Here is a 19,123-nt window from a genome sequence, read left to right on the forward strand (position 1 = left end):
GTATGAATAATCAGGTTCTATTCTACGTCATACCTAAGATAATACATAATAAGGAATATTGTGCATGTACAAGTGACATATTGTGTTGATAGCAGGACACAGAGCAGATGGTGATTCAAGTAATATTTGAAATACATACTGTTAAATTATTGTAAATGTTGTAAAAGTTTAGAATGAAAAAAAAAAGTCAGCCCCCTCAGGATGCCAGCAGAAATTTTGTCTGAAGCACAAAATTAGAGAGATGGCCCTGGATGTAGGCTAGTGATGTGACAGTGTCACAAATTAATATATAAAATGTAAATAAGTCAATCCCAATACAGTTTGATTTGATCCTGGTCATTTGATTTCATCTTTTGTCATTTTCTTTAGAGAATTAAAAAGAAAGTCCCAACAACAAAGATTACTATCGTCTTTTTTCGTTTTCTATTTCAGTTGTTGTCCGCACACCCAGAGGCAGTAGTTTGTGTTATTTTAAAAGCCTCACTGCTCCAATGATCTGATGCTATATTTAGAATTGAAAAGACAATCACGTAATCTCCAAATATAACTGAATGACAGCAATTTAGGCATTTTGGGTAATATGGCCAATGTAACCACCTGTGTCCATTAACAAATTTATAGTTACATAATGTTGTTTCCATATCATAAAGATGATGATAGAACACAACTATAAATGCATGTTTTGTAGCACAATTGATAGACTTTCACATTTATTATCATGGGGTTGATACAAGTTCTACATGGGAGGATATTGTTTTGTCGGCTATAAAAAGCCACCTCAGGCCAGCCCTCATTACACAAATGAGCTTACAGACTTACAAGTAGGTGAGTTCTGTATGCTTTAACATGACATGTGTGCACACTGAGGAGTTCACTGAAAGCCCCACTAATCCTCTCAGCTGCTTGTTCTTTGCAAGATACAGAGGGATGGTTCAGAGCACGCAACAAGGATTTGTTTTTATAAACATAACCACTTATATGGGAATATATTTTGCCTATCTACGACTGCTGGAAGGGATTTGTAAAATGGATTTATCAACATTTTGTTTTGTCAGCTTTCTCCTGGAAAGGGCTCTTGTCAGATTCAACAACCTCAGTCACCTGAAACTGACAGATACAGCAGGTGGCTAAGGACTGTGACTATTCTTTCCATCATTTACCACACTGTCGGCTGTGCAGTGCTGGAGTCTCCAAGAGGACGTACAAATCTGCTTCTATTAAAAAACTTTTAAAATGGGCTGCTCACCATCCAAAGGTAACAATTTTGGGACTCTGGGTTCCCTGAGGAGGAGCAGAATGCTGCTGGCTGCACCTCAAGAAAGCCCCAGACAGTCCCTGCTTGAAGACGGAAATCTTCGAAATTCAGCTATACCTACAGATGTGGATACAAAGGAGTGGAAGACAACTGGACAGACCCAGGTATTTCAGAAGGAGGCACATATGACACCACAAAAAAAGAGATCTGTTACTGACTTTGCACCAGAGGCAGTAAACATGGATAAACTGGGGAGTCAAGGAATGGACAACAACACTGTGTCCCACAGAAAAGAGAAAAACAATGACACGCAGGATGTAATCGAGAAAAAGACTGGCAGAAAACCAAAGAAAAACAGGGGTGGGAAAGTTCTTAAAAAGAAAGACAAAGACAAGCTACCTGCAGAGAATAAAGTGGACTTCCCAGAACCTCTGGTAAAAGCTCACCAAGCTGCTTATGCCTTTTTAAATCCAAGTATAAACAAGTATGATGTTCTGCTTGGACTTTTGGAACAAGCAACCCAAACTCAGGTTTCTGTGCAGCCTATGGTTGCTTTTATGGCCCTACGCTACGAGGAAATAATTCAGGGCCTGGAAGAGGTAGCAGATGAGGGAGAAAAAGTTTTAAAAGAAAATGGACAACATCTTGCTTGGACAAGTCAAATGAAAAATCTTTCATCTTCTCCACCTCTGAAGTCTGGCTCTGCTAATAGTGAGCCCCCACCGGATTTGTTGCAGCAGCTGCTTCAGTACACCACACAGAGAATGCGAAATGTGAGCCAGACTGTTGGTGGAATCGGGGATTCTGCTTTGGAGGAGGCAGTGGAGTACTTTGCCTCAGTTTCAGAGCTTTTAGAGGAGAAACTGAAAGTCAAACGTACAGTAGAGACTAGGCTAATGCAACTCTTATCTCGTATTGAAATGGCCTCTCTGCGCAAGCCTGGGCCAGAGGACTCTGCTCTGCTGAGTGAGGACAGTGGCATTGGGGCTGAGAGTGAATCGCTTGCTGGATCTGATCGACGCCATAGACGAGAGAGTTGTGAGTCCACTGGAACAAATAGAACTACACCTGTTAGTCTTATCGGACACACCTACATTAACATTACACAAGGAGTGTCAAGGCAAAAGTGTCTAAGTCAAATAAGTCCAAGTGTTTCCCTCACCTCACTCAACTCACTCGATTCTACATGCACCATAATGGCTAATGACCGAAGAGATTCATTACTAGGATCAGTCTCTTTAGATGATGGGGAGGAAGATGAAAATGATGATGACGAGGAAGTGGAGAAAGGCATGGGAGTAGTTCATGTAAGGTTTAGAACGCGATCAAATTCTTCACCGGTAGAACCAGAACAGCACCCCCGTCGCCTACTCCCAAAGCGCATAGAGAATCCTCAAAATGTAGAAATGACTCTCAAAATGAAAAATGCTATAAGTGGTAGGATACAGTTTGTCCCATCACAGAATGCTGGTGCCAAATCAAAGGTAGCAGGCAGTCCCAAAACCAGTAGACGCCATTGGACAGATGAGGAGGAACGATCTCCAAGGAGGCCTCAATCAGCAGCACCTGTTCGGAAGGCATTAGTAAAAAAGACCACAGTGCCTAGACAGCAACGTTCCCGGTCAGCAGAATCCCTACGGAGCAAAGGTGAAGATCCTACTCTGCTCGAACTAGAAAGGACTCAGAAGGATTTAAACCAGAGGTTGCAGAGGATGAGTAAAAGCAAAACAGGAGTAAACGCAAGGACAGCTCCATCTAAGCAAAATCAAGGAAGCTCACCAGCACAGTCGCCAGCAATAAATCGCAAACTGCAATCCTTAGAAAAGAACAGCAATACCCAACCACTTAAAGGCAAAGTGGACTTAATAAGGAGCAACAATAAAAAAACGTCAGGAACCAGTGTTGTGGAAGACAATATACAAAAGAACAAAAAACTACACAAGGGTCCCATAAAAGCCACCCCACCCCCTAGCCCTCCTTCATCACCACGGCCATCATCAGGACTTCACAGAGGCAGGAATTCAGTCAAAAAACTGATTGATACCTTTACTCAAGGAATAGAGGAACTTGATAGTCCTAAAGTTCTAGGGCCTCTCGTAGGAGTACGAAAGTGTGGTGTTCCTGTGTTACCTGGTTTAGGAAATATGGAAGCCGTGCTAAGTGCTGGGTTAGCTAGATGTAGGCATGAATACATCTCATCTGAGAAAACTGATGATTTAGATCTGGATAGTCTTCCCCCGCCTCCACTGGAAGTATTAATGGACAATTCCTTTGAGGGTGCCAAGAATCTTACAACTGGTAAAGCAGATGATGGGGCAACAAAAGTTGGCAAGTCGCCTCTGTTAAAAAGGACTGTTGTATCACAAAAATTAAGGGCCTCAGTTCAGTCAGTGACAGTGCTGCCAAGCAAAGGAGGCTTGCCACAAGCTTCAAAGGTTGTTTCTCATGCTAGAGCAGACCAACAGGACACGTCTACTCCATCAAACTTTAGCAAACAAGTTGCCCAACTGGAGGCAGACCCAGGAAAAGAAAATGATGCTTTTCACCATCAAGCAAGAAAGATTATACCCCTAAGACACTCTTCAAACTCTCAGATAGAGAGATCATCAACAAGTTATCTAGAAAACAATCCACCTTCCAGTCAAGAAGGATTAGTAGACTTTCAAGATGCTGGCAACCTATCCGTGCCTGGACCCAACACTACAGTGTCCACATTGCCTCCCTCTTCAGTAGTCAATAGCCAACCACCTTCCACCCCAACTAAGTCTAGGAGTCGAATGTTACCATCCACACCTTCTACGCCAAACAGCTTATATCGAAGGTTTCCTAGTCCCCATAACTGTAAAAGGCAACCTACTCCACCAACTTCAACTAGCCCCCCAGTTAATAGGGAACTCTCCACATCGCCAGCAGTTCAGAGGAGGCTCCCCAGCCCACCTGTTACAAGGAAGAACATCTTAAACTCAAACTCAACCTCCTCGTACCCTTTCAAAGCACCATCTCCACCTGCCTCACCAAAATTAAAAAGATGGTCAAGAGAGAACAGCAGTGAAGACTCATCTAGTGCTCGGATGATCAGTAATGCTCGTTCAGTCTTCTGCCCTGTGTCCCCATCCCTGTTTGAAGCCTCCATTCCCCGACCCCCTCAAGCATGGATCTCTACCGGGGTGTCTTTTGTCTCACGTCCTTCGGGAAATCGTGGAAGGTTTCCTGTATGTGTTCAAGGACCTCGACCATTCATCAGACGTAGTCATTCAGACCAAAGGCCAAGTCTAAGTTTACCACCAAGATCACCAGGTGTCTCTGTGGCTGAGACTTGTGGGAGTGAGCCAGCAATATGCACACAGGGGTGAGTGTTTTGTTTTCATATTAATCCTTCAATATAGCATCCTTGTCCATGTCCCTTAGTTTTATACAAAGTTTCTGAAAAATTATAGATCGAGTGGAAACTATTCTTGTTGATTTTTCTCTATTATGCACAATATTGTACTAATTGTGAGGAAAAATGGCGAATCACTTTAGTCCAGCTTTCAATTACTCACTCATTAATGTTGGGGTTTTCAGGAAGAAGTACGAAAATACTGTACGAACCCAATACAATAAGTTAATAAGTATTAAACTTTGACATGACTGTGTGAAATAAGCAAATGCAGTTGCCAAATAAACTTATTCAAAGAGTTTAACTGATTTGACAATACTTTTTACATTACTTTAGTACATCATCTATCAATGATTTTTTTTGCCATAGGCCAAGCTGGAATTCAAGATGACCTGTTTTCAAGTTGTAGTGAATGCCACTACTCCACTACTTTATCTTGTCACTGCTGTATTTAAGGCTGCATTAATTTTGAATGCAACATTAATGTAGTATTTTTCCCAGTATAAAGTACAACATTGAATGAAAGTTTTACAGGATTTTGCACTGATGTGGCCGTTTTATAAAGTAACTGAGTGAATTCACGTTGCTAATCACAGTGATGTACCACTCATGATTATATATGGCACAACTCCACCTGGTTTACTTCCTTAATTGCTGTTGACAACATTCTGTATTCATTCTTATAGGCTGGACGATGAACCAATCAGGTACGCTGACTTATGGGGCAGCCAATCAGACCTCGGAGCTACACCACGCTCTGCATCACACCCGGATCTGTGTGTTGTTGGTCAGGCCTTTCACAGAGACTAAAGGAGGCCAATGAAGGGCCAGTGGGATTATGGATTAGCAGGCTTTACAAAGGATTTAAGGTGATGGTGATGGTGTTTACTCCACTGAGAATAGACCGAGAGATAATTCTATCCACTTGTTGTGGTCGCACACCTCCACTTCACATATAATTAAATTGTGTTTCAATGTTATTTATTTATTAATTTAAACTTCACTGTATCGGTACATATATATGCTTTTGATTCTATTTTTGCATAGCATGTATTTCAGAAATACATTCACTCATGCTTTCAGTTCATTCAGATCAGTGTTTACATCATCAAAATGCAGATACTATTTAGAGTCTTGGTGGCACAGTGGTCAAAAGGTTCCAGCCTCAGGAAAACCAGTAAAATACATCTCATACATACACAGCCTTTGCAGAAACCATTTCCAAGATTTGTCTCGTGGATTTTTTGGAAGTGAATGGTTCATGCAATAATGTCATTGTCAATAATGTAATACCATGTGATTTTTAATATATTGTTTTTATTTATTTTCAATGAGATGCCATTTTCTCTATTGTCATTTGCTGCAATCTAAAACAATATCTGTCTGCCATTAATTTAAAGAAAAGTAAAAGTAACCAATTCTTATTTTTCTGTTTTTCACGTTTACTTTTTGCTATTTGTTTATTAATAAAAGACACTAACAATTAGTTCACATGACCAATTTGTGTGTTTTGTTAATAGCAATTGAGCCAAACTCTATGTGGTTGGAACTACTATCTTACACAGTCGTGAAATGGTAAAAAGTATATTTACTTTAGTACTAAAAGGTTCAGTGTGTAAGATTTAGGTAAAAGGATCTATTAGCAGAAATGAAATATAAAATAATCCTAGTGATGTTTTCATTATTGTGTTTCATCTAAATTGTAAAAATGTTTGTTTCGTTACCCTAGGATGGGCCCTTTATATTTAAATACTTAATATTTACATCGGGAGCAGGTCCTCTCTACAGAGGCCGCCATGTTTTTTACAGTAGCCCAAACTGGACAAACTAAACACCTTCTGAGTTTTTATGACAACTGAAGGTGACCACAGGTTCTCTTTCATGTTTGCAAGGGGAGGGTGAGGTGAGGGGTGTTCAGCTGCAACATGAAACGTCACCACTAAATTCTACACGCTGAACCTTTAAGTAAAAATTTGAGGTACTTGAATATTTTCATTTCATGCTGCTTTATAACTTTACTCCATTACAGTTAAGAGCAACAACTAAACACATGAAGAACGTATAAAATATGATGCCGTGTTATAGATTGAATCACCAGACAACATATAACATGAAAGCTAAATATAAGGGAGTAATTTCAACCAATCTGTAGGAAATAAAAACAATATTAATATCTAATTAATCATTGAAACCACTTTTTATTAAAAAGTAATCTAACATTTTATGGTACCAGCTTCTATAAAGTCACGATTGGCTGCACTTCCTTATCTCAAGGAAACTGAGCCATTTTGAAGTGCGACTACTGGTCAGAGAAATCTACTACTAAAACAATTACCAATTTAATCCATATTGAAATTAATCACAGAGCTGCTGGATTCTAAAAATGTCCAGAATCAGAAATATGCTCATGTCTCTGTTCAATTCCACTGACATTAATTTGCTAATAAGAAACAGATGGTTTTATAGATCTCTATCAAAATTTGAACAAAACTTGTTGGAATCCAAAAGGCTAAGAACTCACACAAGCTAAGTGCTGGGGAAATTATGCTTTCGCCAAGAGCCCAAACAAATGGAGCCACATGCACATAAAGACCTAATATCACAGAAAACAAAAATAAAAGTGGTGCTGTACTGTCCAGACAAACAAATTTTTACATGTGATTCCTCATGTTGCAATATATGCCAACTTTGGGTTCAAACTTATCTTAACATTTACTCCTGTTTCTTTGGTCCAATTTGCAAATTCAACGAATAACAACTGTGTTCAGCGAAAGCTTATTGTGGCCAAGGCCCTTGAGCAGAACAGAACAAATCCATGAAGAAACAAAAGGCAGTGCCCTTTAACAGCAGCCATTGAAATCACCACCACTGTTAGGGAGAAAAGGCGAGTATGTGTGTCATCTAATAGCATGCACTAAAAGCAATAACTGTGATGTAAAAGTCTACAGTGGGCAGTGGTAATTGTGGTGCAGACCTTTATTGCACAGACAACATCATCATCTCAAATATCAAGTGCGTGGTTGAGGCATGAATGACTCTGTAGAGCTGAAAATAGGTTGTTATAAAATGTCAAGGGGAGTCGAGATCAGAGTTCTTGAGTTCTCTAGAGACAGATTTGCCACATCAACAATATCATCAACACTTTTAAACCTGCAGTCCCAACGCAGACACTCATTTCACAACACTTTACACATTGCTTATTACCACATAATTGAAAGTGGATTACAATAATGTGCACCTTGCCTTGTGAAGAACCTGACAGTGGAATTATTTCCTGTTATTTCCTGTCATGCATTGAAATGAAGCTGCACTAAAGATTGTGTTTTTCCTTTATTGAATAAAACATCAGCCTCCTTCAAACAATTTAAGTCAGTAATGAAATGATGCATCAATAGAATGAAGTTGGCACCAAAAACTAAACATGACTAGGTAACTCTTTGATGTGAGGATCAAAGGGACTGAAAGAATTCATGATAAGCTAATACTTGTTTACCACCAGGGCCGAAGGTTTCTCGCTGAATATTGCTGTAACATTATGTGTTTACTTGTGGCCTACTGTGCTGTATATATATATTCAATTCAAATGTGCCACAAATGGAGCGACGCCGGCGAGCTAATTCAGGCAGTCAACTCGAGCTGCGTTGCTCCAATCATGTGACATACATCATGTGACATACCTCACTCTCCACAACCATCTATAATACACAACCACCTTATCAGGTGGTCTATTTAACCAGAGAGAAATTTCCCATCATCACCTTTGCTCGCACTGCTGCTTCAGTATGGCTACCAGTTACCTCAGCCCCTCCACCACCCCAGCATCCACCTGTAGGCTCCGACGGGGGGGTTACAAGTATTGGCTCATCACTCCCATCATTCCTGTGTAATCACATGGGGGAGTGATTAAGTTGGAGCCTAGACGCCAAACACTAAACCTGTTCTACTGCTGCAATAAATGTTTGAACGTGAGTTGTCGGACTGAACTACCAGTTATAGATTTCTAATACTAACAAATACAAAATATTTTGTTTAATAACTCAAATATCAGGGGTCAAGATTTCTGCACCAATGCAAATACTTTTATTTGAAAACAAAGAATATGAATATTAATTTTTAGAGTCACCGTTGTATATAATTGAGGTCAAAGATGATTGACTGTTTCCATCATGGGAACTAAAGCTCTCAAATGTGTTCTCACTTGAGTATGACACACACAACTGTCAGTAGAACTGTTCTCCTTACAGTAGAGGATGTACTCCACTTTAACTCATTGGAAAATACAGTGAATGTTCTTTAAGGTCCCTCCGTGATTTAACATACGAACACCCTCTGTGTTTAAATATGTATATGAGTCAAATACACTGTGTTTCATGCCAAAAGTAAACATTTATTTATCAAGATATACTGTACCTGGGGCACTGGACCATAATGTACATTCTTCAATTTTCTTTTCCTCATGATTTTACTGGATTTCATGTTAAGTCATTTAATGACAGTTTTACCTTTCTGAATAATTTTCTTGTTTTCTTCCATAAAGATCATACGAATCTATAAAAAATTGTAACCGACCTATTAATCTAAGGGCTAAAACACTCTCACTAAACTATGAGTATATCTATAATAATTATTGTATTATTTATATAAATTATAATAACATTTAATACACAATAAAACGATTTGAAAAACAGAACAGATTGGTCACTACAGCAGAGGGGACACAACAATAAAATCCTTATGAATATTAATAATAGATACTTTTTTTTACTACTTTATATATTGTCCTCTAAATAATAAATGAACATAAGTGTGAAAATTGTTTTCTTCCCCTGAAATAAATCAAGCCAACCACAGTAAATGAGTTTCAATAATCTGGCTGTGGATTATTAATTATCCATCCTCGGGTTAACTCATTTAGTAACAAGAGCAGGCTGCATGCAGTCAGGCTTGCAATGACGTCTGTTCTCCACCAGAGGAGTGTCTCGCCCCACAATCCACCTCTATCATCCCTCTGTGGCCACATGAAATCTGGTTAGGATGCTCAGACGCAGGTGGAATGCAAATGTGATCTCACTTTGTTATCGTTAGATTATGAGATTAAAATATTCCATTCGCGGTCAATATGACATATTTGCAGATACTGAGAAAAAACGTAGTTAAACATTCCATAAGCTTAACATGAACATTAAATATGAATTGGAACCATTCTTTATATCATTTACTTATGATTATGTAAGTCTGGTCTGCCAGTGATCTCTGGTCCAGTTTACATGGATAGATTATTGGGTTGTGAACAGGGATAAAACTGGGATTTTTTATGAATGGGGGCACTGGTTTCAGTGTTGCCATGGGTACATGTATGACGACATATTAAAGCCACTGAACTGAACTTAAACCAAATCTTATTCCTATGACAGGCAAAGCAAAGACTGTAAACTGATTTATTTTCATTAATGAATGGCCTGTTTTTCTTTCTACCTTCCATCCACCTGACTCTCTGGCATCTGTCTGACAGGTGACTGACTGACTGAGGTCGACCGATCTGACAGCCAACGCTGCCGTCTCTAGAGCCACGGCTTCTATGGGAAGTGTATTCATTTGAACCATGAAGGAGTTCTGCCTGGTCCCAGATTTGGTGTTCTGTGTCTTTTAGACTTTGGGCCTTACAATCAGGTTCTTAATCAGGTCCCATTTTACAACCCTGTGCCCTGGAAATTGCATTTCGGCCTAAACTACAACAGCGAATCTATTTTGTAGGAAACTTAATCTCTGGCTGGATTTTGCTTGGAGGCGAGGTAATTTTTAAATAAATGAAGTGCTACATTTATTCATGTCACCTGGAGGAGGTTGGGGTGGATCGCAGGTGTACAATTCAATAAGTGAAATACAAGCTGAACAAGAGTGAAGCTGGGGTAGATTTTCACTGCTGGAGATTTGTCTTGGAAAAGAATGAAGTTTGATGATAATACATTACTAACAAGATTTGTTACTATATGAGCTCAAACCAGTTGAACAGTAATCCTAAAGTTGTGGCTTAATTTCATTACACATATTGAAAAGGCTAATCAATATGAGTGTAATTTTTGAGCAATGCATAAGACAATACAAGGCTTTAGCCAAACAGCAGTCCCTGGGGCCACAAGTGGCAACTGGTACAATTTGATGAATTAATCTTACTTAATGTAAACATGTAAGTAGGTTAGTCTTAAGGTATGTTTACTTTATTAAGTTGTACTCCTCACTTAATTGTATTTACTTAATTTTGTCAAGTTGTTCCAACTTAAAATTGGCAAGGGAAATTAACTTGTTGCTGTCAAGATCATTCTTATGCTGCGTTCACACCCAAAGCAAAGGGAAATTTTGCCTCACGTTACTCGAGCAAGTTTGGCCACAGGATAATTTTTGCCCATCAATTATCATCTGCCATCGTGTGTGGGTCCACAAGACCATCCACAGGTTCACACACCGTCTTCTCCACGAGCTGCGTCTGATGACTGCTGTTTCAAGCACCATCTGTGGCGGATCAGAGGTCGGTTTGATGAACCGTTAGCTCGGGTCAGTGTCAGGACTGATTGGCTTTCACAACATCGTGTCACACAAATTTTTCAACTCGAGAGGGTGCAATGCCGCAAATTTCGTGTCTATCGCGTTGCCTGTGTGACTTGAAAATGTCTGCCTCTCTTTGTGTCATTGCATTGACTTTGTATGCAATCTTATTGCATTAAAAAATAGGCCTTGGGTTTGCACCATAACAATTCCTTCAAGTAAGAGCTGTTGCAAGTAGTCTGTTCTTGAAAGTATTCCTTGACTTTGTCAAGTCCCAATGACAGATATCATCAATATATCAATGACAGAGGTAGTTTGTGTTAGTCATATAATTTATCGTTGGAATGTTACAGGGGGGTTAGGGTTAAGTGTTGTTGCTTTGAAATGGACCAGCACAGCGTGATTGATATTTTTCAGGGTACAGTGCTTGTCAACAGCTTCAGAAGAGGGGACCAAACATGCTGTGAGAGCGTCACAGTTTGGAAACAACAACTTCTGTCCCCTCCTGGGAAATGTAATATTGGTCATGTTCTCCACATTCCAGCTAAACAGAACCAGTGCTCGTCCTGAACGCAGCAATCAGTGGACATCTCTGACCTCAGCGTGGCATCACTGTGTACTGGGTTGAGCATTATAACAATTGAAGGAGAGAAGCACTCAGACCAACACAGTGTGTGGAAAATGCCAAAGTAGTAACATTAGCAAAGAATGGAATATTCAAAAGACAAAACTTTGCTTGACGTCTCAATGTCATAGTTATGAATATGTTAATTCGGAGACACATGCAATGAAGGCTAATTAGAAAAACCCAGGATAAAAAAGATAGACATGCCAATATGATGTTTTTATTAAATTTGTATTTAGAATTTATCACCATATTCAGCACAACTGAAAGGCTAAAATGAGCAACTTAAAAATGTGTGGCTTTGTGGGGGTGTTGACAGGTAGTTGACGTAAAAAACACTCACAGGCACCTTGGGTTTTTATCGATCTGAAAAACAAACGCGTGGGCAGCTTCTCCCAGTTGAGGAAAAAAACCAGGCCGCTGGGGCTGGTGTATGCAAAGTTCAGCCCAGTGCCGTTCCCATCATATTCAAACACTTCTTAATCAAAACGTGGAATGCGCCACGTTTTTTCATCGGAGGTAAATGGCGAGTTAAATGATGTAGTAATGTTGTTCATTATTTTTGGTTTGTTTCCCTGTTAATGAGATGGAGCTAACGTGATGTTTACTGAGTGAGTTCCCCTCATAATTGTCGACTCCACATTGTTATTGCGTGTTTGCGCAGCCTGTCAGGAGGTGAAATCAACATTTGCTTTGCTCTCCAAGCTCTGAAATGGATGTCAGGGCTCCAGCAATTGCACTCTGTTGTCTGGATCTGACGCCGTCGCATCAGTTCACCTATGAATGCACCCAAACAACACAGTAGACACGCAGACAGTAACTGGACACATAAAAAAATCACATAAATACTGACTTATAGATGAATATTGATTCTTATCTTTCTCAAATTGGAGGTAATGTAGAGTAGACAAGCTGCCAGGGGGATCACACGTCCTCCAGCTACTACACTGGAGGATGATCCGTGAATGTAAATGGTCAAGCAAACACAAGGAAAGGTCTCAAATGCAAAGGACGTGTTTTCAAAATAAAACAGTAAACACAACCTGAGCCCAGGCTGAAAGTCACTGAAAGGAGCTGATTGTGACAATAATATATGCAGCTATTAATCAAATCTACATAAATCAATATAAAATCCCCCCAAAAAACAATATTAAAAAACTGAATTAATTAAATAAAAAATACACCGAGTGTATTCTCCCCTAGAAGTCTGGACCAAGGTTCATGTCTTTGGTACTTTGTTAACATTTGATCTGGTTAGTTTTGGTTTCATGCAGATATTTAACGAGCGGACTGACAACTAGGTTGTCATCACCTTCATGGGTGAGTGTAGTCAATTCAGCAGATAGTAATCTTTCAGTCCGAATGGAGAAAATGAATGAATTCAGTTACTTTTGTTGCAACTGTATAATTATACTATGATTATGGTTTTAGTATCAGCATCCCCAACATCAGGTGCAGAACTCAGCACGAGTATGAATGTGTGAAATGAACGTCCTTGTATTTCAAACATTATATCATTGAAGGCAAAGACTAAAAGCAATCCTGCGAGACACTGACAATGCTGACTCAACTTCCTGTGATTGGTCCGCAAGTCCAAACTATCCAAAGTGTTTTCAGTCTACAAATGGTTTGTTTGATTTAGGTCGGCCTATCTTTTGTGGTCCGAGGCATCTTTAACACCTCTTATTTTGGCTTGGACCAAACTGAAAAATCCAAAGATTCGGACAAAACAAGATAGATGTGAAAGCGCCTTAAAAGATACAGTATCAAGCAGTGTGGTTCCATGTTCTCTCTTAGATCATATTAGCAGATCCATTATAAGGCCAGAAAGTGAAGAGCTTTGCTTCATCAAGGAGACAAATTAAAATTTCCAGACAATTTACCCGAATATTCACCCACAGAATTGGTTTCTGATTTGTCTTTTTATTTGTAATGCGGATATAATGTAGGATTTAAAAAATGAAAATCTAATCTGCAACCATATGCTCCAGTGTCTCCTCCAAGATGGCGCCAGCTGTCATTGCAGGAGATCTCTGCCACGGGAGTAAACTGAACTATCGTTATCTTAAACTCTCCTCATCTTGAGCTGGCCCAGACTCCATTCATTACACACAGAGTAAGACCAAAGCAAACACACAAGTCCACATTATCTCTTTTTTCCTCCCATGTACACAGACCCACTCCTCTGGCTTGCTGGCAGATACAGAACTCTGTGTTCCAGTGGGGCCGAGAAAAAACATGACCCACCAGCTGCCATGGATGCCTCTTATCAGGCCCTGTGTGTGCTCAGTGTTGGTCCGGACATGGCAGCTCCTGGATAATACTATCTGATAACTGTTTGTGTCAAATGGCCCTAGCCTGAAGGTGAGCTCTGATGCAGATGCAGAGCTGCAGAAAACACGGCCTAATGGGAGGGTTGGACGTGACAAGCATGCAGAAATTTCGGGCGAGAGGACATGGCTGAAACATCTCATCTGCCTGAGTCACTGACAAATCTGAGAAAACATTAAAACATTTGTTGTCTCATGGGAGAAGTGATTAAATCACGATGGCATGATGGTTGTCATGTCTCCAAAATCAGATTGTAAATGCAGACAGTTGTTTATTTATTAGCATATTACTATTTCTCAAGATTTCAGGAACTGGTTATTACTACATCGTTACAAAACATACTATATTACGTGGTTATTTCCATGCTCAGTTGTGGAGCTGAATCCAGCAGGGATCCGCCGGCTGTGTTCACACGCCGACTTCTCCTGGATTTCTCGGGACATTATACCAGGTGGCCAGGTGGAGAAAGTCCACTCAAACTGTGGAGCATCTCGTTCGGACAAATGCGTTAACACATGTACCTCCTTCGGAGAAACCAGGAGGGACAGCAGAGTTCAGTGCATGTCTGAAAGCAGCTTCAGGTTTCTTGTGAGAGGTTTAAATGATGAAAAACAAGAATCCAGTCATCGCAAAGAAGTTTTAGGATTGTGACTGTAACACACACATAGTGCAAAGTTGCCCACACTGGATGTTTCCCCAATTAACCTCCTGAAGAACACAATGAGGAACAGGAGCCCTCTTTTATGCTCTTAATGGCATCTCTTAAACTAACCAGGGGCACCAGAGAGCATTGACTTTCTATTGTAAGCTATTCCGTAAAGATGTGGCACATACTCTATCCAGAGTGAAAGCAGAAACTCACTGTTGAACCGTGCACCTGAAGCCGGCCTGCAGAACCTGTTTGACTCTGAGAAATGAGGGTAGTTAGAAGACCCTCATAAATAAACATGAGCAAAAACTGTTCTTATGCAGAGAAGTGGTTTGATAAAGAGTGCAGCGACGTGAGACATAAGAGTAACCAGTTATGAATACAACCCAATGTATATTAATCATGCAGGATAAATAATATTGACAGTGTTTATTTCATCGGTGCAGAAACAGTAGCTCAAGTGAGGCAGCAATATTTGGCCCGAGGTAACAGGGAGGTTTTTTCCATTCACAGTGAATGGAGCGGAACATAGAAGAAGCGCAGTTAAAATATTGCTACTATTATGTCCTCTAAAAAAAAGCGGACAATAAAGGAGGCTGTAGAAAATCACAATGCATACTGTATAAAGTATGTTAGTGTCCAGATTTTATACTAATGGATCTTTCACTAATGTATTTACCAGCAGCATCTTTGTACTGCTTGCATATACCACTCTCTTTCATCTAGTCAGATCAGCTGTTTCTTGTTTTGTTATCCGGGCACCCTCAGGCGCTTACACTCTTTTCATCTCCTTACACTGTGGCTCACACTCTCTTGTCTCGTGATGGTAATTTTTTACTCACTTCCTTGGGAGCGATCGAACTGGTTTCTCAACGTGTTCATATTTATGTAAATGACTTTACATTTGTTTATTTTCCTGCTAGTGTCAGGTATTGGAGACAGGCATGTTGTTGTTAGGGACTGTAGATAAATTGTTAGGGGTCGAGGGAAAGCGAAAGAAACAAAATAGTGGGTGGAGTTTTGTTTTTTTTCAATGAAGGGGGAGTTGTCTCACAGGGAGACTGAGAATGCTCTTATATATAACAAATTTCGTTATCAAATTTGTTTTTTATCTATAAATTCAACCTTCCATTGACTTTATATAAAGATGGACGACGCACCTCCATTTCCTTCCACTATCCCGAAATGAAGCCAAAATATACCCTGGATAAATGCTGCCAGTAGTCTGCCAAGAGTCTGCACAGTAGCGAATGGAGGATGGAGCCGCTGTATCGAGGACCCATCAATGTACGTGCCCGACCAATCGTGAGTCAGTTTAAGCTTTCAATCATGATGGCATCAAATAACTAATTAAAACCAAACTTACTGGTAAAATAAACACTTGAACATACTCGTTTGGCTCGTTTGGCATCCATTAACGTAGACAAGGCAGAATGTATGACCTATCCTACAGCCAGCCACCAGGTGGCGATCGAGACATTTGTCTCTACATACCTGTTCAACTTTTCTTATAAAGTGTTTTCGAATGGTATTACTATTGGTACCGTTGTCGCAAAGATGAGATCGATTTCCATTTTTTATGGCTAAAGGCAGAGTAAAACACCCAGCTGCATTGATAAGTAAGATTTGTTATGTATTGATCTTGTAGAAAAAATCCAAGTGAATGTTGATTTTGAACCCTCTCAAGCCTCGGAGCTCTCTCCATCCAGGGAATGCTCATTCAAGGTTCAATCTCGTTTTACATCTATCGCTTTCTGTGCCTCCTCCATCAGCAGAGCTCTTTCTCTTTTGCAGGCTAGAGTTTCCACAATCGACCATCCGCTGCTGTTTCCTCTACCTGGGCTGAACAGCTACAGGGAAGGAAAAGCACAATCACCCATACAGCTAGGCTTTGAGATTGCGTAATTAGCAGCAGATAGAACTGCACAGTGAAGGTTCTTCTCCAAGCGCATCAGTTACAAACAACATTAATGTGAATGTTATTTTGAATAATCATAAGGTTCCTAACTGAGAGGACCCACAAGTATCTGTGGCCATTTCCAGACATGAACGCGTGATTGGCTAAAATCCAAATCATCAATGTAGACTGACCCTTTCAAATCTGCCCAATTTTTAGTTAGCAATATATCAATAGATCAATATCAATCATCATAACAAAATACATATATCAGTTACTGAAAAACACACACACGCACAAATAAACACACACACACACACACACACACACACACACACACACACACACACACACACACACACACACACACACACTCAATGAAAAAGGTCGAAAGCACATATACCAGGAAACTATATATTCATGGTTGAAGATAATTGACTTTGGCCCCCTGCTGAATTTTTTATTTTTATTTAATTATTACAATAACCACTCAATTCTCTCCACTTGTACTTTCCTTTCATGTTATTCTTATTAATTCCACATTTCAGTCCTGTTTGTGTTTTTAACAATATCTCTCGTGTTGTCAGCTACTGTGAGTAATTGATGGAACCCTTACTTGAACTGTAGCCCCACAGCATTGAGTTTGTCACCGTTCTTATCTTGCATGTATAATAAATAAAGTTGAGAGAAGAAGAAACACCCGGCCCGAGCGCAGCCGGATTCGCTTGTTGTCTTGTCCCAAGTCCTCATGAATTTTCCTTCACAGCTTTTTTCCCTGAGTCTACGTGACGTGTTCCGTCGAGGTCGTGGAGAAAAGAGGTTAGGAAAGGACATTTTTCTGTTGCTATGCGCTGTTAATGTAGTGTAAGTGCACTCGGATGACCCTGCAAATCATAGGGTTTTCAAAAGGCAAAAGGCAAGAGTGCATATTCAGCAGCTAGGCTGTACATACACAGACGCACACAAACACTATGTTGATAAGATTGGGGCTGAACATTTTTATTACAGTTATGCGCGGATGCTGCGAATAAATAACAATATAACCCCTGGAAAGCTTCTTTACACTGGATATGTGACCTAGTTTTTAATAGTTGATGTTCAGGTTTGTTGGCACAATGTTCCCAACAAGAATTCACCATACACGGAGCCTCAGTTGAATTTCATGGGTCATTTGCATTTAGATAGCAGAAAAATCTGCCATGACATGAGACTTTTGAGAATGAGAATTTTTAGGCTGCTTAATTGTGAAATTGATGATAGGATGATTAACAGGAACCGGTTCAATCAGTTTCCTGTATGATAATGGGCAATAATGAAAAGAAAGAGCAGAGAAAGGGAGGAGGGAAGGGCGAGCAGGTCAGCGTTATTATTCAGAGCGGCGGGGAGAAAGAAATCAGCATATGAGGAATAGATCTCCCAGCTTAAAGATGCCCCGGCACCAGCGGAGACAAATAGTGTGTTTATATTGTATAGGCTAAGCTATTAGTTCAGAGCGTGCGCATACATCTCTGGACTTTGCACTAACTCACTGCATGAAGGCTGGGGTCCCAGCACAGTGCCGGCATGCTCTGCATCTCAATAATGCCATTAGCATTCATGGTCTGTGAAGACTGAAAATACCGGCAAACTAAGAGTGGGTGTGATCAGATAAATGCAGTGAAAGAAACAACGTATACTTGCATTTTCTTGCTTTGGATAATATCTGTACTTACTCACATACCGAACTCATTTAAGTGTGTCATTATGTAGGAGCTGCATTATCTTTTTTTTCTCACTGTGGTACTGAAAACTGGCATTACCTTGGAAAATGGGTGCAACAGATTTCCCGTGCACCGGGTGGCAGTGTTAGCAAAAGGATTCTCGGCATGGTACCTTGCCCTTAATTTAGTGCTGCTGATTTTTAACCAGGAAAGTCTCATTTGCCGTTTCTTCTGCTTACTCATGTTTTACAGCATATACCACACTGCCCTTTATGAGGACGTACAAAACCAGAGCGAAGTGTGTGCAGGTGTGACATAAGATGTTCCCATTAAACAGTCAATCTTTATATATATAATATCGTCACCCATCCATCTGTCGCATATTTTTTGTGTTGGTGAAAATGTGCAAGACAGTCAGCAGGGGGTAATAAAAAGAAACTTGCACGTACAACGTCATTACACCTGTGAGTTCAAAAGAACAAATCGAATTCTTGTTATGAAGAGATCGCCTCGTCCACGAGCGCAGCTGAGAGTAACTCCGCGGCTCCTCCATCACAGTGTTGCAGGAGCCTTTGAAGGTCAGGTAAGCAGCTGTGACGTCGCTCTACTCACCAAATGTCATGATGTCCCAGGGGTCGACGTGACTGACAGGGGACCTTATCTGCCGGGATAACGCCACTACTGGTGGAGGGCCGTGCAAGGGTCGCTGGAGGTGCAGGGGGAGATAATAGGTGCTAGAGTGGT

The 19,123-nt window shown here is 40.3% G+C and overlaps 1 protein-coding gene across 1 annotated transcript; it reads left to right on the forward strand.

The window, feature by feature from the left end:
- Nucleotides 1–740: 740 nt before the first annotated feature.
- On the forward strand, nucleotides 741–6,017 carry pcare1 (photoreceptor cilium actin regulator 1). The gene is made up of 2 exons (XM_034576506.1): nucleotides 741–4,604; nucleotides 5,321–6,017. The coding sequence occupies exons 1-2, from the start codon at nucleotides 1,234–1,236 to the stop codon at nucleotides 5,442–5,444; spliced, it is 3,495 nt and encodes a 1,164-aa protein (XP_034432397.1). The 5' UTR covers nucleotides 741–1,233; the 3' UTR covers nucleotides 5,445–6,017.
- Nucleotides 6,018–19,123: the final 13,106 nt, after the last annotated feature.

This window comes from Hippoglossus hippoglossus, chromosome 22 (genome assembly GCF_009819705.1).
Source record: "Hippoglossus hippoglossus isolate fHipHip1 chromosome 22, fHipHip1.pri, whole genome shotgun sequence".
Lineage (NCBI taxonomy): Eukaryota > Metazoa > Chordata > Actinopteri > Pleuronectiformes > Pleuronectidae > Hippoglossus > Hippoglossus hippoglossus.

Bases quoted from the DNA above. Each gene is read 5' to 3' on its own strand.
- pcare1 (XM_034576506.1), top strand. From the start codon at position 1,234: ATGGGCTGCTCACCATCCAAAGGTAACAATTTTGGGACTCTGGGTTCC. The intron at 4,605-5,320 runs GTGAGTGTTTTG...TCATTCTTATAG, and splicing joins CCAGCAATATGCACACAGGG to GCTGGACGATGAACCAATCA.